The 23,405-nt window shown below is 38.1% G+C and overlaps 1 protein-coding gene and 1 long non-coding RNA gene across 7 annotated transcripts in view; one reads left to right on the forward strand and one right to left on the reverse strand.

Annotated features, from left to right (window-relative positions):
• PALMD (palmdelphin) overlaps nt 1–23,405 on the reverse strand; it is a 75,783-nt gene that overhangs the window by 14,078 nt on the left and 38,300 nt on the right. The window contains exons 4-8 of one of the 2 annotated variants that reach the window (XR_007154553.1): nt 19,055–19,169; nt 18,881–18,914; nt 18,649–18,762; nt 15,950–17,047; nt 10,999–11,329 (exon numbers count right to left, since the gene is read on the reverse strand). Coding sequence is in view for 1 of the 2 variants with exons in the window: in XM_047869440.1 (XP_047725396.1) it covers nt 11,286–11,329; nt 15,950–17,047; nt 18,649–18,762; nt 18,881–18,914; nt 19,055–19,169 (1,405 nt within the window). In the remaining variant the exon portion in view is untranslated. Of the gene's footprint in view, nt 1–10,962; nt 11,330–15,949; nt 17,048–18,648; nt 18,763–18,880; nt 18,915–19,054; nt 19,170–23,405 lie in introns of those variants that run through there. The other variant, XM_047869440.1, reaches the window with a different exon arrangement.
• LOC125172030 (uncharacterized) overlaps nt 763–23,405 on the forward strand; it is a 41,489-nt gene continuing 18,846 nt past the window's right edge. Inside the window, exons 1-3 of one of the 5 annotated variants that reach the window (XR_007154559.1) lie at nt 763–902; nt 3,865–3,929; nt 19,094–19,388. This is a non-coding gene — a long non-coding RNA (uncharacterized LOC125172030). Of the gene's footprint in view, nt 903–1,097; nt 1,137–3,864; nt 3,930–5,530; nt 5,575–19,093; nt 19,389–23,405 lie in introns of those variants that run through there. The other 4 variants (XR_007154556.1, XR_007154560.1, XR_007154558.1 and 1 more) reach the window with 4 other exon arrangements.

A 23,405-nucleotide genomic window follows, 5' to 3' on the forward strand; every position in this document is an offset into this window, starting at 1 on the left:
TTTTGATATATCATCAATTAACATATAGAATTCTCCAAAAAGTCTTTAATCTTGATAGATGCCATTTTATTAATACCAAATTATGATTTTTCTGTTTATGAATTGTTAATATCCACAGATTGAAAAATGCCTATTCTTCACTCCTGTCATCATTTCTTCTTGTTTTTGTAATAAAGTTTTTTTTAACTTCCTTTGCTAGGTGTGATTGTTAAACTAAATGCCTTTAGATCTTCATCAGTGTTGCTGCTGAAGTTATGATCAAAATCAAAACTTTTAAGGGTGTCTGAGTGGCCCAGTTGTTAAGAGCTTAAGCGTTGAACTCTTGATTTCGGCATAGGTCATGAACTCTCACAGTCTTGAGATCCTATGGCTCGTGCTGGGTGTGGAGCCTGCTTAAGATTCTCTCTCTTGCGCACCTGGGAGGCTCAGTTGGTTAAGCGTCAGACTTCTTGGCTCAAGTCACAATGCCCGGGTCTGTCAGTTTAAGCCCTGCATTGGGTGAGCTTGTGCCCCACTTCCAGTGAGCACGAGCCCTGCTTCCAGTGAGAGCACGAGCACACTTCGGTTGAGCGGGAGCCCTGCTGTGGCTGAGCATGAGCCCCACCGCTTTGGTTGAGCGGGAGCCCTGCTGCAGGTGAGCTCGAGCCCTGCTTCCAGTGAGAGCACGAGCCCCGCTTCGGTTGAGCTGAAGCCCTGCTGCGGGTGAGCACGAGCCCTGCTTCCAGTGAGCACGAGCCCCGCTTCCAGTGAAAGCACGAGCCCCGCTTCGGTTGAGCGGAAGCCCTGCTGCGGGTGAGCACGAGCCCTGCTTCGGTTGAGCGGGAGCCCTGCTGCGGGTGAGCACGAGCCCCGCTTCCAGTGAGCACGAGTCCTGCTTTGGTTGAGCTGGAGCCCTGCTTCTGGTGAGCCCTGCTTCTTTTTCCCTTCCCCTTTCCCTTTCCCTTTCCTTTTCCCTTTCCTTTTCCCTTCCCCTTCCCCTTCCCCTTCCCCTTCCCCTCCCCCTCCACTCTCCCTCCCCTCCCCTCCCCTCCCCTTTGCTGCTTGCTCACTTGCACCCTCTCCCCCCAAAAATGTTTTTTCTCTCTCTCCCTCTGCCCCTCCCCTGCACATGCACCCACTCTCAGGAAAAAAAAATTGTAAGTTACCTTTATTAATATGGTTTCCATTATAAGATGAAAATAAGTAATGTTTTTTGGAAAAGATGAAACAAATTCTAGAAAATTGTGGTTCACAACTGAGGCTGTTTTTTGCTTTTATTATTTTTTGCTCTGTGGAAGCCAATCTTAAAGGCAAAGGTAGCCTATGGCATAAGTAATCAAATAAATGAATTAAATTCACTTTAGTGCTTACTTGGCTTCTATCAGGATTTGTAATGTGTGAATTGAATATCACTTCTGATATTCATCCTTTCCACATCCTGCCTCCAGTCCAGGATGCGGTGAAAATAGAGATGCCGACTGGCAGCTGATGCCAACTAGGAAGCTCTAGGGGTGCATGTAGCTTTTGGCTGAAATTTTATTTATCTCTATACTCTGGTAAACCAGAAAAAAAAAAAAAGAACAAAGGTTCTTGTTTAAGATAAGTCATTATAGGTGGGAATGAAAGATAGGATTCTTCTAAGCTCTTTTCAAATTTGATTAGGATACACACTGTTCCAATCCATTTGCGGCTTCTTTCCTTTTTGCCCAGTACCCAGGCTCATCTGCATCCAGGTCACTGATGGTCATGGTGCTGCCTGGCATGCCCATTTGTTTCCCCCCTTCTAGCAGAAGCTTCCTCATTCTTGGAGCCTTCCCTGGCTCTTCCTTCCACATGGGTCTCTCTTGACCACCGTTACAAGTGGCATGGTAGTGAGCTAGGAGGCAGCCGATACTGTCAATTCAAAGGGACTGGGAGTTTGGGGATGGAGTTGGGAGACTTGCATATGCATGTTTGTATTACAAGCTTCCTGTCCTTGGGCAAATGACTTATCCTCCTTGGACCTCATTTCTTCATCTGTAAAGCCCACCTCACAGGGCAATTATGAGGAATGAATGAAGTGATTCCAGCAAAAGGTGCTTTGTACACGTTGTTGATGATGTTGTTGCTGTTTGATTACAATGTTAAACTTTAGTCATTTTTACAAATGAAATGTGTATTTTTGTTTTATAAAAAGTTTTGATGTTCACCTTGAGAAAAATATGCTCAGTGAAATAACCAGGTGTAAATGGACAATCATTATATAATTTTATGTATTTGAAGTACCTGAACTTGTCAAATTCATGGAGAAGAAAGTAGAATGGTGATTTTCAGGGGCTGAGGGAGAGGAAGGAATGGGGGGTTAGTTAGTGTTTTAATACTTTCTGTTTGGGATATGAAGTAGTTCCAGAGATTGATAGTAGTGATGCTTGTGTAACACTGAATTCATCTAAAAGTGGTTAAAATGGTATATTTTGTGGTATGTATATTTTTACCACAATAAATTTTTTTTTTGATATTCATAGCAGCACTATTCACAATAGCCAAATGGCAGAACTAGCCCACATGTCCATCAACAGATGAATGGATAAACAAATTGTGGGACATACATACAAGAAAATATTATCAGCCATAGAAAGGAATGAGGTACTGATACATGCTCTAATGTGAATGAACCTCCAAAATGTTATACTAAGTAAAAGAAGTCACATGTAAAAGGTCACATATTATGATTCCACTTATGTGAAATATCCAGAATGAGTAAATCCATAGATTTGGTTGCCCAGGGTCTTGGGGGTGGGGGAGGAGGGAATGGGGAGTAATTGCGTACTGGGAATAAGGTTTTATTTTGGAGTGATGAAAATGTTTTGGAGATAGAGGTGATAGTTGTACAACGTTGTGAATGTGAGAAATGTCACTAAATTGTCCACTGTAAAGTGGTTATTTTATGTTGTGTGACTTTCACCTCAGTAAAACAAATGTTTGTCTTATTACTGCTTTTGGATTTTACCTTTTGGTGGAAAGATTTAGGGTTTTTGCTGGCTGTAGAGTTGGTATCAGCTTAATTATTTCATTATCAAAGAAGTTAATGTAATTTTATTTTATGCTTGGTCATATACCTCTAGTTTAGGGTGGAGTAACTTCCTAGAACATATCTTTAGAAGTATATCTTCATATGATGTCTTATTCATGTGTAAAAGAAATTGTTACTGTACTCTGGGTTTCCCATAAGGACCTAAGCACATTTTTGATTTGTAATCAGACACTGATATATGGTAATCAAATTCTTGGGATAAGAATTTCCTGAATCCATACATTTTAAATATGTACTGTCAATAATGGCTGATAATGCCAATAATGGCTGAGTGAGATCCTGCCAAACTGAGTCTCCTCCAGAAAACTAGTGTAAACTTCAAAAAGTAGTTACTTGAAAGTCCTGAAAAGTGAACTGAAGTAGGAGGATGCTGGTGAGGAGTCCACACTCAGAGGAGGAAAATTGTTTAGAGTGCCCTGTTTTCAAAGATTTTAGCTGTGGGGCAGTTGTAGCCAACTGGCTGTGGTGCTAGGTGGCAGTGCATAGGAAACCAGAGAACTGATGGTTGGGCCAACTGCCACCATCAGGGGGAGGGACAGGATGATCTTGGAAAGAAAACACAAGAGAAGGGATTCCAGTTCCTATTTGCCCACAACTCTGGTTGACCTCTGGATGTGTTCACATACATGAAGTGAACACAAAGCAGTTAGAGCAAAGAAAATGAGTAGTTGACCTCAGATTGGAGTTATAACACAAGAAAGAGTTTGCAGTCTAACCCAGTTAATTGCCTGCTAAAACAAAAGAAGCAACATCTATTGGAGAAAAATAAGAGAATCCAGTATTTTTATAACCTAATATTTTATGATGTACAGATGATAATCCAACATTACCTGACTTAAGAAGAACCAGGAATTCTGACCCATTCTCCAAAGCAGAGGTTAGTTGACTTTTTCTCTAAAGGGCCTGTTAGAAAATATTTTAGGCTTTGTGGATCACATATGGTCTCTGTAGAATATGTGGTGTTTTGTTTGTGTTGTTAGTTTGTTTGTTTACAAATCCTTCAAAAATGTGAGAAACCATTTTTAACATGAGCAATACAAAAGTATACAAAAACAGGACGTGGGATAGATTTGGCCTGTGGGCTATAGTTTTTCAACCCATGCTCTAAAGAAAGAGTAATCAATGGAGACCAACCTCTAAGACTTCTTAGATGATTAGAGTCAAGAAATAGGATTTTAAAAAAATGTTTATTTATTTATTTTTGAGAGAGAAAGCACAGTGGAGGAGGGACAGAGAGAGAGAGAGAGGGAGAGAGAGGGAGACACAAAATCTGAAGCAGGCTTCAGGCTCTGAGCTGTCAGCACAGAGCCTGATGTGGGGCTCGAACCCATGAACTGTGAAATCATGACCTGAACCAAAGTCAGATGCTCAGCTGACTGAGCCACTTAGACACCCCATGAAATAAGGATTTTAAAGCATCTATTATAACTGTTCTCAATGACATAAAAGAAAATATACTTGCTGTAAATAAAAAAAGATGCACAGAAATAGAAACAGTATGAAAGGACCATATAGAAATTGGGGAGCTGAAGAACTAAAACTATTTGAAAAATCCACTGGAGGGAATTAATATCAGAATGGAGATGACACAGAAAAGAACTCATGAACTTGAAGATAGATGAATAGAGATTGTCTCATGTTTTAAGAGAAGAAAGAAAAAATTTTGGGAAAGAATTAAACAGAGTTTCAGGGACCTGTTAAATGATGGCATCTTTAGGTATTACCTAAGGAGAGGAGAATCTGAGGAGATAATGACTAGAAAATTCCCAAATTTGTTAAAAGGCTTAACTTTACTGACTCATGATACAGAAAAACAACTTAAGCAAAAAAAAAAAAAAATCATATATATATATGAAGGCAGTTATTCTTTTTAATATCATGGTCAAGCTTTTGAAAGCAAAAAACATAGAGCAAATCTTGAAATGAGAAAGAGAAAAAGGAAGGATTATATATATAGGGTAGCAATGATTTGGTTAACATCTAACATCTCATAGGAATCTATAGAGGCCAGAAAGAGTGGAATAACATCTTTAAAGTTGAAAGAAAAAGTCATCAAGGATTCTATCTAAAAAAAAAATCCTTCAAGATTTAGCACAAAGTGAAGACATTTTTTGGGTGAAAGACAGCTAAGAGAATTTGTTGCTAGCACATTTGCAGTATAAGAAATGCAAAAGGAAATTCTGCAGGCTGAAGAGAAGGGATACTAAATTAGAGCATGGATCCTCAGAATGGAATGAAGAACACTCAAATGAATTTACCAATGGCAAATATTGGTAAATATAAAATTCTTTTTGTACTTTTCCTACTTAAATTCTTTATAATAAATATGTCTGTTTTAAGCAAACAATTGAAAAATACATTGCTTCAAGGGGTTTGTAATATATATGGATGTAATATAATAAGTTAGTGTAAAGAATGGGAGGGGATAATAGACCTATATAGTTGTAAGATGTCTGCATTTTATTTAAAATTATACAGTGTTACGTCTCCAGAGGCAAGAGAAAAGCAAAAATGGAATATTGGGACCTCATCAAAATAAAAAGCTTCTGCACAGTGAAGGAAACAATCAGCAAAACTAAAAGGCAACTGATGGAATGGGAGAAGATATATGCAAATGACATATCAGATAAAGGGTTAGTATCCAAAATCTATAAAGAACTTAACAAACTTGATACCCAAAAAACAAATAATCCAGTGAAGAAATGGGCAAAAGACATGAATAGACACTTCTCCAAAGAAGATATCCAGATGGCCAACCGACACATGAAAAAATGCTCCACATCACTCATTATCAGGGAAATACAGATCAAAACCACAATGAGATACTACCTCACACCTGGTAGAATGGCTAATGTTAACAACTCAGACAGAAACAGATGTTGGCGAGGATGCAGAGAAAGAGGATCTCTTTTGCACTGCTGGTGGGAATGCACACGGGTGCAGCCACTCTGGAAAGCAGTATGGAGGTTCCTCAAAAAATTAGAAGTACCCTGTGACCCAGCAATTGCACTACTAGGTATTTATCCAAGGAATACAGGTATGCTGTTTTGAAGGACACATACACCCCCATGTTTATAGCAGCACTATCAACAATAGCCAAAGTATGGCAAGAGCCCAAATGTCCATTGATGGATGAATGGGTAAAGAAGATGTGGTATATATATACAATGGAGTATTCCTTGGCAACCAAAAGAATGAAATCTTGCCATTTGCAACCACGTGGATGGAACTAGAGAGTATTGTGCTAAGCGAAATTAGTCAGAGAAAGGCAAATATGATTTCACTCATGTGAGAACTTTAAGAGACAAAACAGATGAGCATAAGGGAAGGGCAGCAAAAATAATATAAAACAGGAAGGGGGACAAAACATAAGAGACTCTTAAATATGGAGAACAAACAGAGGGTTACTAGAGGGATTGTGGGAAGGGGATGGGCTAAATGTCTACTTCTGAAATCATTGTTGCACTATATGCTAACTAACTTGGATGTAAATTAAAAAATAAAATAAAATAATGCAGTGTTCTTAGTAAGTTCTAAGTTCTAATGCAAATAGAATGCATATTGTAATTCCTAGAGAAAAAAATAGGACATATATATAAAGTCAATAGAAGAACTAACATGGAATTCTAAAGTTATTTAAATAACTTAAAAAGGTAAGAAAGGAAAAATAGGAGCAAAAAACGGGATAGGGAACAAATAATAAAACAAATAAATAAAACAAAAAAATAAAACAAATAATAAAATAGGTCCAAACTCAACCATAGTAATAACTACATTAAGCATTAGTGGACTAAATACTCCAATTAAAGAGCAGAGAATGTCAGACTGATAAAAAAAGTAAAAAAAGTAAAACCCATGATGTGATTTAAATATAAAGAGGTTGGTAAGTTGAAGCAAATCAGTGGACGCTTACCATGAAATAGTAAGCATGAGAAGGCTGAAATGTTTGTGTTTGTACTAGATAAATTCATTTCCACCCAAGAGTATTATGAAAGATAAAAGGAGCCCTTTCTTAATGACTAAAGCATTCATTCATCAAGAACACTACAGTCATGAATATGTATGTGCCTACCAACAGACTTCAAAACACATGAAGAAAAAGTTGCCAAAATTAAAGAGAAGCACTAATTCATGATATAAAACACTCAACAAATGTGGATAAAATCATCTAAGAAAAACTGACAGTTAACATCATACTTGATGGTGAATGACTGAACATTTTCCCTCTAAGATCAGAAATGAGACAAGAGTGCCTGTTTTCACCACTTTGCATCACCATTGTATTGGAGGTTTTAGCAAGGGCAGTTAGGCCAGAAAAAGAAATAAAAGGGACCCAGACTGTAAAGGAAGAAGTAAAACTGTCACTTTTTACAGATGACATAACCTTATCATATATGTAGAAAATTCTAAGGAATCCAGTAACTATTAGAATAAATGAGTTCAAGAAGTTTATAGTTGCAGGATGCCAAATCAATATACAAAAATCAATTGCATTTCCAAACACTAGCAATGAACAATCTGAAAGTGAATTTAAGGAAACAATTCCATTTACAATAGCATCAAAAAGAATAAAATAGGAATGGGGTGCCTGGGTGGCTCAGTCAGTTATGTGTGCACTCTTGATCTCTGCTTGGGTCTTGATCTCAGGAATGTGAGCACAAGCCCCATGTTGGGCTCCCTCCACACTAGGCAGGAAGCCTACTTAAAAAAATAGTAATAAATTTTGGGGAAATGGAAGACTGGCACACTGAAATCTACAAAATATTGTTGCAAGAAACTAAAGGTCTAATGAAATGGAAAGACATCTCATGTTCAAAACATTTATGGGTGTACATCAAAGGCATACAGGAGCCAACCGAAATGGCCCAAATTGAAACAATTTGAGCAGCAAATTGTGTTGAATTGGATTATAACTCAAATACAAAGTAAACATTCATGAGTCCATACTGGTTTAAATTAATGATTGAAAATAAATAGATAAATGAATAAATGGGAAGAAGAGACAAATCTGTGCAAAAGATTTGGAAGTGATTTATATAGATACTCTGCCTTCAAGGAGAAGGAGCCCAACTCCCTACTCCCTTAAGTGTGTAGGCTGTGCATGGTGATTTCCTTCCAAAGCATACAGTATACGAAGGGGAAGAAAATAACAATTTTACAGTGGAGCAACCTGACAAACACATTAGCTGGGAGATCAAGGGCAACATCATCAGTAATAAATCATTGAAAGTATGTACCCTTGATATGATGTGATGAAAATGTCATTTTACCTCTGTGATCTTTCTTCTCCAAAATTCACAGCCCCACTCTAATTATGAGAGAAACATCAGACAATTTGCAATAGAGGGACACCCTGCAAAATACCTGACCAGTAATTTTCAAAATTGTCAAGGTTATCAAAAACAAGAAAAATCTAAAAGGAGCCTAAGTAGATACGATAGTTAAAAGTAATGTAGTTTTCACTGTGGGATCCTGGAACAAAAAATGGACATTAGGTAAAAACTGAGGAAATCTGAATAAACTATGAGATTTAATAATGTATCATTATTGATTCATTTAATTATAACAAGTTTACCATATTAATGTAAGAAATTAGAGGGTATGGAGTATGTGGAAACTTTGTATTATCTTCTCAATCTTTCTGTTAATCTAAAACTGTTCTTAAAAACAATGTCTAATGTAGTTATCTGTGGAAACAGTGACTCCTGAGAGTGTGTGTCTCCTTTTAGGGACAGGGTGAAATCTTTGTATAAAGGATTGTTGCATCTTATTAGATGGAAACAGTTGTTTTTTGGTTTCTTAAATGTTCAAATGTATGTGTAAGGATAAATCTGGAAGCTGAGTAGAAAAATGGGTGGAATAGGGTGCCTTGGGTAGCTCCGTTGGTTAAACACCTGACTCTTGATCTCAGCTCAGGTCATGAGTTTAAGCTCCACATTGGGCTTGGGCCCCACACTGGCCATGAAGCCTACTTAGAAAAAAGGGGGGAAAAAAGAAAAAGATAAAAGAAAAATGGATGGGCCGTGTTAGTGTAATGCTTCATCTTTTATTTTAAAGTTTATGTTGAAAGAGAAAGAAAGAGGACAGGGGAGGGGCAGAGGGAGAGGGAGAGAATCCCAAGCAGGCTCTGCACTGTCAGGACAGAGCCCGACATGGGTCTTGATCCTACCAACCAGGAGATCATGACCTGAACTGAAACCAAGGGTCAGATGTTCAACCAACTGAGCCACCCAGGAGCCCTGAGGCTTCGTCTTTATCTTCACCATTTAATGCTTCATCTCCAAATCCATCTTATGCCCCGCTTTATGATCCTGGCCCTGTAAACATCTCTCCTTTGCCAGTTGACGCAATGTTAGGTTTGCCAATAGAGGGTGCTGGAGGGCTGCTGCGAGGCAATAGTGCAAGGCACCTCACTCGCATTTTTCAGTTTTCCTTCCTTTTCACTGAACACAGGAGTCAGTGGATTGGTGTGTGGGATAGCACAGCCTCACCTCAGCTGCCTGGACTGACCAGCTTCAGCTTTGTACTCAGGCCCCTCTGCCCACCTGGCAACCAATTCCACAGCAGCTTCAGCTTCACCCATAGGTAAAAGACCAGCTCCAGCCTTCTGTATCCTCTGGCCATGCTGGGCCACTTCTATGCACCAACACTGGCCCATGCCCTTTGGGAAGGGGCCAGAGATCTGCGGCCAGATTCTGGCTCATGTTGCCTGAGGCCAGCTGGTATTACACAGTCCCTCCTTGCAGACTACATCTCTTCCTTTCTGAACCATTAGTTAATTCATTCTTTATTGATCACTTACTAGGTGCCAGGCAGTGTTCTAATAAACACTTGTGTGCAAATAATCAAACAAAAAAAATCAATGCTTTAGTCACAAGGATGGCAGACCTACAAAAGAATGTGCAGATGTGACAAGTCACTTATGCTAAACTCAGAGCCATGGGAGGGAAGGAATGGGACCATTGGATAGGGTGTTTGTGTTGAAGTGTCTCTGAAATTTGAACCTCCAGATTTCCCAGATCCCAGTCTCCTCCAGGAGAGGAGCTGTCTCCTGCTATAGAACAACTGCCCTTGCAAACAATCCATCTGAGGTTGATGTTTGGCAGGTTTAAGCTTGTCCTCATTAGGATCTGCTTCTTTTACCTCTCATTACTTCCACACCAGTAACCAAGATAAGGTCTCATCATAGCCTCAAAAGAGAAATTCAGTTTCTGCTCTGAGAGGAAACAGACTAGTCACTGAAGGACTTGCAGGACCTGAGTAAAATGCACTGGTATGATCCAGGGAAGATGTGTGAGGATGGATTTTGAGAGCGTTAGGTGGAGGGCAGTACAATAAGGCAGAGTAGGAGAGAATTGGCATAGGAATATTCTTCTTCAAATTAGGATTTAACATCTTGGCAAGAATACTTAGAAATGACATACTGTACACATTCTTATCAAGTTTTAATATTAGGATTCTAACATGTATACAAAAATTGGTCAAACATTAGACTAGATTTATATTCTTTGAGAACATGTGAAGTCCTCCATCCAGTAGTCTTAGGTCATAATCAGTCATTGCACCATGCAGTTCACACTGAACTGAATGAAAGAAAAGGTAATATTTCAAGAAGAATGAACATGTCAGTTATCATATGCAAAGTGATGAGGACTATCAAGATACTACAAATCTAGTCCCAAAATATGAGGATGATTATTGTATGCACCTTTGGGATGGATGCGAAGAATTTGAAGTCTCTACCAAATCAACTGGTCCTTAGGAGAAGAATGTCTTAATGCCTTGTTGACTTGGGATATCATGCTTATTTGTTAGAGCTGTAGATGAATAATTCTGTGATGAGGTGTAGTGGCTTCCTATGATCTTTCAATTTTTGTATTAGCAAAATTACCATGTCAGTTAAAAGAACATAGGCTATTTTAAATAACTTTATTCTTAAATTTAACACACTCTTATTAGAAATGCTTTGGTATCAATACAATAAAAATATGCTGGTTTTTCCCCCCACCCCCAACGAATTGTGTCAAGTAACTGGAAAAGTTAAGCGTTTGTTCTCCCTAGCTGTTTTGGAATTTTTCACAAATAATAATTACTGCTTATCCACATGGCTTACTATGGCTATAATTATACTTTTTTTGAGTCTCAGGAAAAAGAAACAAAATATCCAGAAGGGAAGTTGGCAAATGTTTCTTAGGTTCTTCTCCAAAGGATGTTTGGGTAGATGATACACCTCTCAGATAACTTTTTTCCCCAGTTTTGCCATTCTCATCCTTAAAGCTGAAAATTGAAAAAAAAAAACAGTTATAAAAAAAGCTTTAGTTTTCACTCTAGATGACCATTTCATAGAATGCAGGAAAGTTTGAAACATACCTCAGATGATTTTATCCAATAATGTGAGCATTGTTTTAGTAGCACAAAAAGATAGTAGAAATAATAAGCTATGGTTAACTTAGGACTGAAACAGGCTCAGAACTAGAAGGAACCTATTTCTATAAAGATTAGAAAAATTAGTAAGGCAAACACAGCATAAGTTGAGTAAATACAGGATTAGTGCACAATTTCACTATTAGCCTTAGATAAATTCCTATATGTCAGTGACTATGTTTTGTCATATTTCTGAGCTATGCACTACTAAAACTAAAAACATGACTTTAATTCATGATTGAGTTATCTTTTAGGTCATCAAAGTTGGTTATCCCAAGGGGCTCCATTCTTGGATATAGAATGACAAAAACAAATTTCTTGTGAGTGAAAAAATGTGAACCACTAATTAAGAGTTGGAATAATTATAAAATTATATCTTTGTCGAGATATGTTATAAGTATACTTTTGGGGCACCTGTATGGATCAGTTCATTAAGTGTCTGACTTTGGCTTGGGTCATGATCTCATGGTTCAAGAGTTGGAGCCCTGCATTGGGTTCTGCACTGACAATGCGTAGTCCACTTGGGATTCTCTCTCTCTCTGCCTCTCTCTCTGCCCCTCTCCCACTTGGACTCTCTCTCTCAAAATAAACTTAAAAAAGATATACTTTCAAATGACAGTATACCTTTTGAGCATATTCCATTGCTAATAATAAATATGAAGTAGAAACCATTTTGTTAAATGTAGATTTAGAATTCACAACGCTGCTCTGATGTTCTGGTATCATGTCCTTAATATTTAGGACTTTAAAGTATACTGCCTCAGTCATATTCCAAAAATTGAAAGATGCTTTCAAGGCACTGATCATTATATTCATGTGTAATATGGCCCAAGAGCCAGCTCTTTAACTGATTGCAAGATTTTATTTAATGAAAAAAATATAACAGGGAAGACATGTGTCTCATTTTCCGGTCATATATTAGTTGTCTATTAACAATGAAATGACCCCATCTCTAAGGAGCTCTTTTTTTACAAATATGAGAAGTGATGGGGGATCCAATAATGTAAAAAGACTATGATAATTTTTATTGTTATTCTACTTATATGAAATGTTTTCATTTAAATGAAGTCAAGGAGCATTATTTCCCATGGAACCTTAAGGAGAATGATCATTTCTAGTGTCAGGGTCAAGAATATTTCCTTGAATTTAGGGCTAGCTGAGAGAATTACCTTTGCTCTGTAGCCAAGAGGATGGTCTCTATTGCTGGGAGATGTTGGATGGTCAAGCCTAAGGAGATGCCTGTACTTCAAGAGCAGGAAGTGAACTGAAGGCAGAAAGCAAGGCTTTATATTTTCTACTCTTGGATTTTATGGACCTCTGCCTTGGCCATACCAAAAAAAGAGAGCAGGGGAAAAGTCCATTTTAAGGGACTTTTTAAAGGTATCTTTTAAGGCAGGGACAAAGTCTTCCTCTTTACAATTACTCCTCAACTTGAGATTCAGTAAATCAGGCACAGCCTTGGTGCTATGGACATTCAGTGAAGTTCTTGAAAGACATCCTGGATGTGCACATCCTCAGGAGTGAGGTAATCCAGTAGCTCACTGTCCCATTTCTTTAGGGGTAAAAAAAAGAATTCTAGATTGTAACTGCTATTTTTTCTTGTGGCCTATGGCAAGTAGATGGTGTTTCAAGTGGATGTGTAGGGCTGGAGCATGTTGACAATAGGAAGGTGTAGCAGGTAAAAAAAATCTGGGCCCTCAGCTCCCCTTTTTATTCCTCCTTTCTGCTCTTTTCTGATCTTTACTTGCTCTCCCCACAGCAATTCAGACATATAGTTTTGGCTGGTTGAACGTGGTGGAAGAGAGCTTGCCTCCTTACACTCAGCATTCCTTGCTTCCTAATGATTGCCACAGGTTGGCAATTTTGACACCAGTAGCATGTGAATCCCTTGGAGCTGAGGTCCCCTACCTCTATCATCCTGAAGTGATGCTGACATATCTAAGAGGGGTGACTAGATCTAGGAGTACAAGAAGAGGTTGGCAAGGACTATCAAAGAAAGCCAGCTGCCTAATTGGTGGGAATAGTAGAGGAGTCCCAGTAAAAGCGCACTGGTGGATGTGTGTGACATTAAGCTATACTTTAGAACATGACCATTTTATATTTACATTAGCCAATGGACTTTGCTGAATTTTCTTGTCATGACTTCACCCGTTCAAAAGTTTTGACTGAGACATTTGGATCTTCACTTTCTCCCCTCTTTCTTACTCCTTTGTGCTCTTTTCCTAATTCAAAATTGCTCTTAGATAAGGCTCTGATAACAACACTTACACTAAGAAAAAAGAGACTAATAATTCTTAACTATTAGGCTTTCCAAGAATATTTATATTTAGTAGGTGACCTATACCATAAGTAAAGGAATTGACTGAAATGATGGATTTTCAAGTATTTCAGTAAGCACTTTTGCAGTTTTAGGGGAGAAGGTCAACCTATGTGGTGTTTGTGAAATTGAATTGCATAGGTGGCTATATATCCTATGTATGGGAATGCCTTCTGGGGGTGAGAGCATATGTCAATATGATTTTCTTATTTAAAAAAACCCAGTTAAAAATATAGCAGCTCTATAATCCATGCACTGAATTGGAAAACAGGAATGTCAAACAATATCATGATGGAAGGCAAGGAATTTGGAGCATTCTGTTTATAATAGGCTTTGATTGATAGTACAGAACTTTGTATTGTTACTTTGTCTGGAAAAGGTCTTCCTGTTTTCATTATTTTAGTTCAGTGGCATGATTAGTGTTGTCTGGAAACATTAGTCACTTCCTGTCTTTTTCTGTGGAGTAAATGTGTTGACATGGGTAGGGAATAAGGATTAGGGGTATTCAGGAGGAGGTGGCTAACATCCAAGTGCAAAAATGGAAGATTTTATAGTAGGGAATGTCACTATTCTTGACCATAATCAATGTGTTCCTTCTCTTCTAAGTCTACTGTGTTGTTCTTTTTTTTTATATTAAAATTTTTTTAAACATTTTTTTATTATTGAGAGATAGAGAGAGACAAACTGTTAGCAGGGGAGGGGCAGAAAGAGAGGGAGACACAGAATCAGAAGCAGGCTCCAGGCTCTGAGCTGTCAGCACAGAGCCTGACATGGGGCTCAAACTCACAAACTGAGAGATCATGACTTGAGCCGAAGTCGGACGCTTAACCACTGAGCCACCCAGGCACCCCTACTGTGTTGTTCTTTTAAAAATGAATTTAATTCACAAAATCTCATTAGCAAGCAAAACTCATTCTCAAAATGGAAAGGAACTTTTAGTTTTAGCAGGTTTTCATTGTGGGGATGTATCACACAGCTCTGATTTAGAAAGGTAAGTGTACACTTACCAACAGGTTAGAAATTCTTCAGATAATTAAAATTTCAGTTGGTATGCCTAATTTAACTACTTAAAAGAATGGAAGAGGCCCATTTGCTTGTGTTATTGTCAACCCAAAATTGAGCTTATGGGTTGCAAAAGAACACTTCCTCACTTGTGCAAGTACTACCACACTTCTATAGAATTATCAAGTTCTGTTTGCTGAATTAGCTGGAGCTTAACATTTATTGCTTTTTAATGAGAATCTTTCCACTAGAAACATTTAAAATTATCATCCCACTAACACATTCAGAACCTATATGTCTGAGTAATTTGACTTAGGTCTTTAGCTAAGGTTAAGTAGAGCTATTATAATTAATTTTGTCAGAATCTTATTTATTTTTTTATAAATGAGAAGTAGAATATGATATTCAAGCGATAACAAGGAATTTAAAATTGATGAGCTGTCACTTTTGTAGAAAAAAGTGTAATTTTCCATTTAATGCTAAAAAAGATAGATAGCTATAAAACTTTATAGAAACCGAGAAGTGTAAATAGAAAATAGAAAAAAATAGAAAAAAAATTGCTAAGTTAGGGAAGACTATGGAAAGTTAGATGTTATAGATAATGCAAGAGAAATTGGCATTCTGTTTTAAAATGTAGAATAATTAAGGAAGTAAAGTTAAACTATAAAAGCATAGGGAAATGAGATATAGCAAAGTAATAAAATATCACACTGAATACAATTTGTTTCTTGTTTTTTCTTGCAAAATTAAGACAACTTGTTAACTTAAGTAGGAAGTTTAAATAACAGGCACAAACAAGTAGCTGGCATCAGATTCTGGTGGGAAAAGATATGATATAGATGATTCAGTATATTAGTAATCCAAATACATTCACAAGCAGTACCGTACTATGACAGAAGACAGACTTCAAGTTTCTAAGGTCAATCAATGCAATATCCAAATAAGGCAACAACTGTTTTTTTTTTTTTTTTCATTTTATCTTTTGAAGTGACTTAATCAGATCATTATTAATTAAAGAAAAGAAAAAAACCCTTGGTGTGTATTATTCTATGAGGTGGTCAAAAAAAGCTGAAAGCAAGAGGGCTTGTTAACAACACAAAAGGAAGATTGTCACACGATTAAACAGCAGTGGCAAGCCTTGTTATTTTCATTACCTGTTAAGGACGGGTCCTCGGTCCCATCTCCAGCTATCTGAACATCAAGTGGAGAATGTTGAACCGGGTTGCCTAAGCTTTCTTCTTGCTCTTTCCAGGATATGGAATTTTTGTGGGGAGATTTGTGGTTTGTGTTTTCATAGGGATTAATTTCTGATCTCTTTCTAGGAAGTGGTGTTGGTTTGGCAGGCTGGTAAACCTGACTGTAGGGAGCTACAGGATGGTAGGATGGTTTCTCAGCTTCTCCTTCACCCTCCTCCTCCTCATCATCAATCACAACCAGCTCAGCATGGATGATCCCATCATACCCTGTCAGAAGCTTCTTTTCTTCTTCATTGTCTTCTGCCTGCTGGTAGCCCATGAAAATCATTGTCACGGGTTCTGTATCAGCCATGTCAGAGGGCAAGGAATGAACGATATTGTATCTGATATCTTCCTCATCCTCCTGGGAAGCAGGAGAAGAATCCTGGTATTTTGGCTTCCCAGCTATTGCTTCGCTGGGACTCATTCTTGCCTTTGGAGAGGGTGAATATTTGTCCTGCATCACATTTGATTCTTCCCAAGGAGTCATCAGCCTCTTTTGTAGGGTGTCGGGCATCTCCTTGGCTTGTTGAGTCATTGATCGGGGTTGAGGTATCGGTCGAACAGGGCTGATATGATTGAAGCTGTTGTCCCTCTCCTCTGAAAGTCCATTGTCCATAGTGTATACAGATTCATTCATATCATTACCTAGTCCGTTAGCTTTCATCTTTATCCTTTCTTGAAAATTTGGTCCAGGAGTTATCTTCTCCCTCTGTGGAGTTGTAGGCCTGCAAAATGGATTGGCATATACAGGCTCATGATACTCTGTTGGAGATTTAGAGTTTCTCTCTGAGGCTTGTCTTAAAAGTTCCTCTACCTCAACTGGTGCCAGGCCATCGGTGCCATTGTATGCTGCACCATGATTAGAGCTTACTGCATATACTGACTTCTGCCCGTCGTCGTAAACTTTTATTCCTGTACCTTTAAAGTCATCTGATGGGAGAGGTATAGAAGACAGGACTGTACTTTCTCCAGTTTTCAAGTCTTTTTCAACTTTAATTTCCATGGCGTACAAAGCTGTCAGGAGAGAAATTTGATCTTTGATTTAGTTAACTTTTTCTCTTATACAGTAGCCTGCTTTCACAATGTATTTTTATGTTAAGTATACCCTTTGATATTCTTTCATGTGAGATGCTGTTGTCTGTTTTTAAAATTTTTGATTTTATTCATTGATTGTATAAGGTCAATCAGTGTAAGGCCAGCACCGTAATGACCTAGGTTTTTATGTAAGGATGTATGGAATTACTGAAAAAATGGGACTGAAAAGCTGGTTGGAGAAGAGAAGCTGATGATTCCATTGGGAAACCAAAAAATATCCTCTTTGTAACTAATAAATCCAACAAGACAGATCGCACTCTTACATTATCCAATGGGAGGAGTCAGACCTCTTTGTTAGCTAGGAAGAATGGGTTGCACCAGGCATTACAGCAGGTAAAAGGTCTAGCACGGTATATTTTATTAAGTCACATCCTTGCTGTGTGGGCCAGCAGCCTGCTGAAATCATAGAGGAGTGTTCTAAAGTTTTCACAGCAGGGAAGCTGTTTAAATGTAGAACTGGTATTGAAGAGGGAGGAGGAAGGCAAGAATCACATGCTTCTCCTTCTGCCTTCTTTTTGTGTTTCTTTCATTCCAATTTTCAAGTAGGAGGAAAAAAATAGAGCAATATAAGCTGAACTGAAGCAAGTGAACTGGAGAGCACTGTGTGGATGAGCCCTGCTTCAAGGCGCAGGCAAATTCCTCATGACTGGAGTTTTAAGAACTCTTAGGAATCTGGGCCCAATTACAATGTGGCAGTGCTTTGGCTTCTGCTCTGGCCTCCCACTTTCCTTTTTGGACCCATCTTGATTTCATACCTCCTCGGTAGCCCGGTGGTTCTTGGCTCCCCCCAGCTACCCAACTAAAACTGCAACCCTCCCCATTCCCACTCTCCATGTCCCCCACCTCTGTTTTATTCTTTAGTATTTTCACAGCCTAATTTGGTATTTTTAATCTATTTACTTAATTTTAGGTCTGTTTTCTCCTTTAGGATGTCAGCTCCAAGAAGGCAGAGATTTTTGCTGTTTTATTCACTACTGTATTCCTAGTGCAAGAACTGAGCTTGCCCTGTAGTATGTGGTCACTAAATATTTGTTGAATATTTAAATGAATGACTGCTACCTGCTTATAGAGTGTAGCTTCCTTTTCTGGTCTGAAATTCAAAGGTTCCCTCTCTGGCCCCATACAAGCTTTCATTTTTCCTGGAGTCTTGGAAGTATTAGTTTTATGAAAACCATTCCACATGGGGGTAAATAATGCCTAACTTTCCCAAGGGATATTTTTACTTTCATAAAGGATCTTAGTAATCTAAGAGATTGCCTACTAGATAGAATATTTGGGGAGAGATATTTTTGAGCAGGGGAGCTTTGCTTTTAAGAGTTTGTCTTTCTCAATCCTTTATCTTCTCTGTCCCTATAACTCCATTATCCCTACCTATGCAAGTGACTCAGATACCTCATGGAACTTTATAAAATGGACTGTTGCTTAACCTGAAGCATCAGATGTAACAGCAGGTTGTTAATATCTGACATTATAAAATCTGAATTTGAGAACCTGCCTTTGGATACAGATTTTTCATGTACCTTTTCTATTCTGTTCATCATCTTCTGTTCCTTCATTTCTTTCCTTCCTTAATCTGGAAGGCACATAGGATTTTGGAAGGTCAGGGATATTAGCATAGATGTCTTCAATTGACTCTGTAAAATTAATATTAATTCAAAATACATTTAGAATATATTTACAATAATGGGAAATGTTTCTGTGGGTTTATTAAAAAATGTAGTTAGACATAGAATAGACTGCTCAAAAACATACCTTCTGATGTTTCTTCCATTTCCACCTTCACAGACTATAAGAAAAAGAGTTCTCCATGATTAAAACAGTTCAGTTTAAAACAGAAATTCTAAATGTGGCTATAGTTTGAAGAATTATATACTGTTTGTAGACTCATTCTGGGAGGGACTCATAGTTTTAAATGTTAATGCTCACCCTTATTATGTCTTCTGTTGTCCTCTCAATTGATTTCAGTTTCTTCAAAATTGCCTCTTCATTGATTGAGATTTGCAGCTCAGCCTTTTCAAGATCTTGGATCTCCTTCTCAAGTCTGACAACAGAAAGATGCACTTTTTACTGTTCAAGACAGTACAAACGTAGAGTTCCCAAATATGTCTTCTCCATATATAAACTTTCCTTGGAATATTGCATGTAAATATCCAGATACCTTTTAAGAACATAGCATTACACTAAACATCAGATTTAGTACATAGAAGGTACATAACACATGACTTTGATTTAACAATCTTCAAGTTAAAACAAACATCTTTTTTTTCCTTAGGTAAACTATTTGAACCTTGCCTCATTTTCTTCTTTGCAATTACAAATGTTATTTCCAAATGAAATAGAGAAATTTCTTTTATAAAGAGACTTAAGTTTGAAGTTGAGCCACAAGGTATGGTTCATCTGTAGTTATTACCTAGGTTACCGATTTTTCTTACCTGAGTCTCCATATTATTTGGAGAAAACATTAAAATAATTTTTTTGTAGCTAATAAGCACTTTATAAGATTATAATTATTAGACTTAATTTAATAATCAAAACTATCACTTCCAAAACCCTGTATATCCTAACATTGAAAATGACACTTCATTTTAACTTCACAGTTTCCTAAGAATTGTGACATACTGTAGTGAATAGGGTGGAGAGATGAGAAACGGACAAAACTTAGTATGATGGCCTCAGATGCTGCTGTTTATAGAGGCTACATATTCTGAAAAACAAAAAACAAAAAACAAAACAACAACAATAAAAAAACCCACACATGGCCTAATGAAGTGTAAGGGAACTTATTGGGGCCAAGAGAGAGCCATTTGAAATTGGACTGTTGCAAACATTCTGACCTGGAATCTTGACCAGAATGCAGCTGCTTGTCAGATTCAAGTTAACATCGGGGTGTGATGTCGTGAACTCTTCCTTTATAAAAACATACAGCCACCAGCATTCATGCAGTTAGTAAGGCTGACCCTTGGCTGCCATGGATTACATGTAGTTTCTCAGCCAAATACTCTATGTTGTAAAGTCAGCTGCCTCAGAGGATGGCTGATTAGATAGAGCAGCTAGTCCAGGAGGTGACAGCCATGGGTATTAGCATCAGCTATGATAATTGTCAGTTTTTGGCTTCCTTCTTTAAGATGGTTATGGATTTGGCAGTGCAAAAATATTGTGCTATTGGGGTGCCTGGGTGGCTCAGATGGTTAAGTGTCTGACTTCGGCTCAGGTCATGATCTCATGGTTCATGAGTTTGAGCCCCACGACAGGCTCTGTGCTGACAGCTCAGAGCCTGGAGCCTGCTTTGGATTCTGTGTCTCCCTTTCTCTCTGCCCCTTCCCCCCTCATGTACATGCTCTCTCAAAAAATAAACATTAAAAAAATTTTTAAAAATTTTGTGTTATTGTCACACCAATAAAAGCCCAAGGTGTGGTCTGCCTGACCATTCTCCCACTCATTGCTACAGTTTCAAAGTTCTGACTTTCCTGCTGCTGCTGGCCATTGGTAGTTGGCCATTTGTAGCTAAAGAAGTTTTCTCACCTATTATAGAATTCCAAGTAAAATATAGTATTTCGGGTTTCTTAGAAGTTACTGAGGTGTGACTGACATTCTATTAAAATCAGTCTCCATCCATGGTAGCACATCTGTCCATCAGTAGAGTTGTGGGGATATATGTTGGTTGGTAGAAAGGAAAGGTCCATACTAAAAGCGATAGATCTGGATTATTCTGTGTCTGCTATTCACTGCTTGTGACAACCAATTCCTTTAAACTCCCTGAAACTCGGTTTTATAACATGTGCAATGAGAATATGGTACCTGCCTTAAATTTTATACAGAAATTTGGTGAAGTTAAGAAGAGATGATGTATATGAGCACATTGAATATGGTTGATATCAGATATGTATTATTATGGTATAATTATTAAAGGTTTTCTACAACACACAGTGTCTCTTTCTCCTTCCATGCATGCACGGGATCCTTTATCCAACAGCATGTTAGAGACAGTCTAATGAGGATCTTTTGAATAGAAAACAAGGATGATTATATCATTGCTGCAAGCAGCTTTTAGACTGCAGGATTCAGCTGTGGAACCGGATGGATCTGGGTTTGAATACTGGTTCATCTTCTAACTTCTTGTGTGACCCTAGACAAGTCACCAGACCTTGCTAAGGCTCATTATCTTCATTCATTTCATTTATTCATTTGTTCATGAAAAATATTTGTTTAGCATCTATTTTGTAGCAGGCACAGTCCTATGTGCTAGGTATATGACAGTAAACCAAACAAATTCCTGGCCCCAAGAAGTTTATATTCTAGTGGGAGGACACCGACAATACACTAACAGAGGAACTGGCAACTTTTTCTATAAAGGGCCAGATAATTAATTAATTCATTAAAAATTAATTAATTTTAGGCTTTACAGGCCACACATACAATTTCTTTTGCTTATTTATCTTTTTTTCCCTTTTACATCCCTTAAATAATAATAATAATAATAAAAACCTTTCCTAGCTTGTGGCTATATAGAAATAGGCCAGGGCTAAATTTTGTCCTGGGTCATAGTTTGCCAACTCCTGCAAATGTATATACATACATATTTACATATGTATATGTAAATACATATACACACATTTATTTATGAAGAAAAATACTTCCATTAAAAAGTAGGATAAAGTAGGATAAGGACTATAAACATAAGGGTAAAGGGATGAAGAGTGCCTAGGGAGGAGGCACTGTTTGCACAGTGTGGTCAGGGAGGGGCTACTTGACAAAGCGTCATTTGAGCAGAGATATGAAGGAAGTGAGAGAAGGGTACATGAGGGTGGTAGGGGAAGTGCTTTCTGGAGAGGTAAGAATAACCACAAAACTCAGGGTAAGAGCACGGGGAATAAGCAGAGTGGTAAGAAATGAAGTCAGAGAGGTGGCAGGTGACTAGATCATATGGGGCCTAATGTATGGTAAGGCCTTTAGGGAACCACAGGGAATACTGAGCAGAAGACAAAACATGTCATGACCTGAAATTTAAACAATCACATTGGCTGCTGTGTGGAGAATAGGCTGGAGGGGAAAACCACGGAGGCCAGTAGTTGTAACACTTCACAGAAGATGGCTTAATTCAGGGGGGTTGCTGGTAGAAGGGTGAGAGGCGATTAGAATCTGGAAATATTTCGAAGGAAGAGTTGCCAGGATTTGTTGATACATTACATGTGGGGTGTGAGAAAAAGAGAGATGTCAAGGGTGAGTCTGATGTTTGTGAATAATTGGAAAGATGTGAATTTAATTGCTCGGACAGAAACCTGGGAGGGAGAAGAAAGAGAGTGGTGCTGGATGTGGTAACTTCGAGATAGTCAATGGTGACATGGAGAAAACAGACACAAACGTTGGGAGCTCAGAGAAGTCTGGGTTTGAATGTAAATTTGGGAGTTGGTATGTATAGCCATAGGCGTGGATAAGATTTCCTAGAAAGTCAGGGCTTCCAAGGACTGAATCCTGGAAAAATTAAACATTTAGAGATCTGGGCAATGTTACTACTTCATAGGGTTTAATAAAGAATTAAAGAAATAGCATGCACTCAGCAAAAGCTAGTTTCCTCCAGTTTCTGCTCCTTTCTATAGCTGGGGCACAGAGATAGATTCTTGATCTGTTTGGCCAATTACATCTCAGGGAATTAGAAATGCACTGGTATTTATAGTTGTTTTCCTCTGTAGAGAGGCCCATGGGTAGTGTAATGCCATATGATTCTCATGGATGTCTTTAGACTAATATGGTAAGAATACAAGGTTGAAAGTCTGCTAACCTCATCAAAGTATCTGCTAATGAATGTTTTTGAAGGTTTTCAAGTCACTGGGTGAAAGATGCATTAATATGAGGTTGCAGTCAAATGACATATCAGGCATGTTTATTAAAACCAAACAGAAACAAACGAACACCCCCTTTCTCTTCTTTATCATTTAGTTACAGCCAGCTCTCTGTTACACAGGATAAGAAGGAATCCTTTTGGTGGTAATTACTTAGAATCACAAACCTCTACAGGAGATGCTTAGTGATACAGAGCATTTCCTAAAATTCTCACTCAAATGCAAAACTCTATATCCTATTTTTATATGTTGATTTGATACTTCTATATATTATTTATGGACAATATAAATAAGATCAAAAGATAAATGTTACACATTTGTTGTTCTAGAAAAGCATTCTGACAGATCAGAATGCCAGTGGAAGTGATGGGAAACCCAGGAAAGAGTAACAGAGCATGGAACTGGCTTTGGCCAGCCTCCCCCTCACAGGGTCGGAA

The sequence above is a fragment of the Prionailurus viverrinus genome, chromosome C1 (genome assembly GCF_022837055.1).
Source record: "Prionailurus viverrinus isolate Anna chromosome C1, UM_Priviv_1.0, whole genome shotgun sequence".
NCBI classification, from domain to species: Eukaryota; Metazoa; Chordata; class Mammalia; order Carnivora; family Felidae; genus Prionailurus; species Prionailurus viverrinus.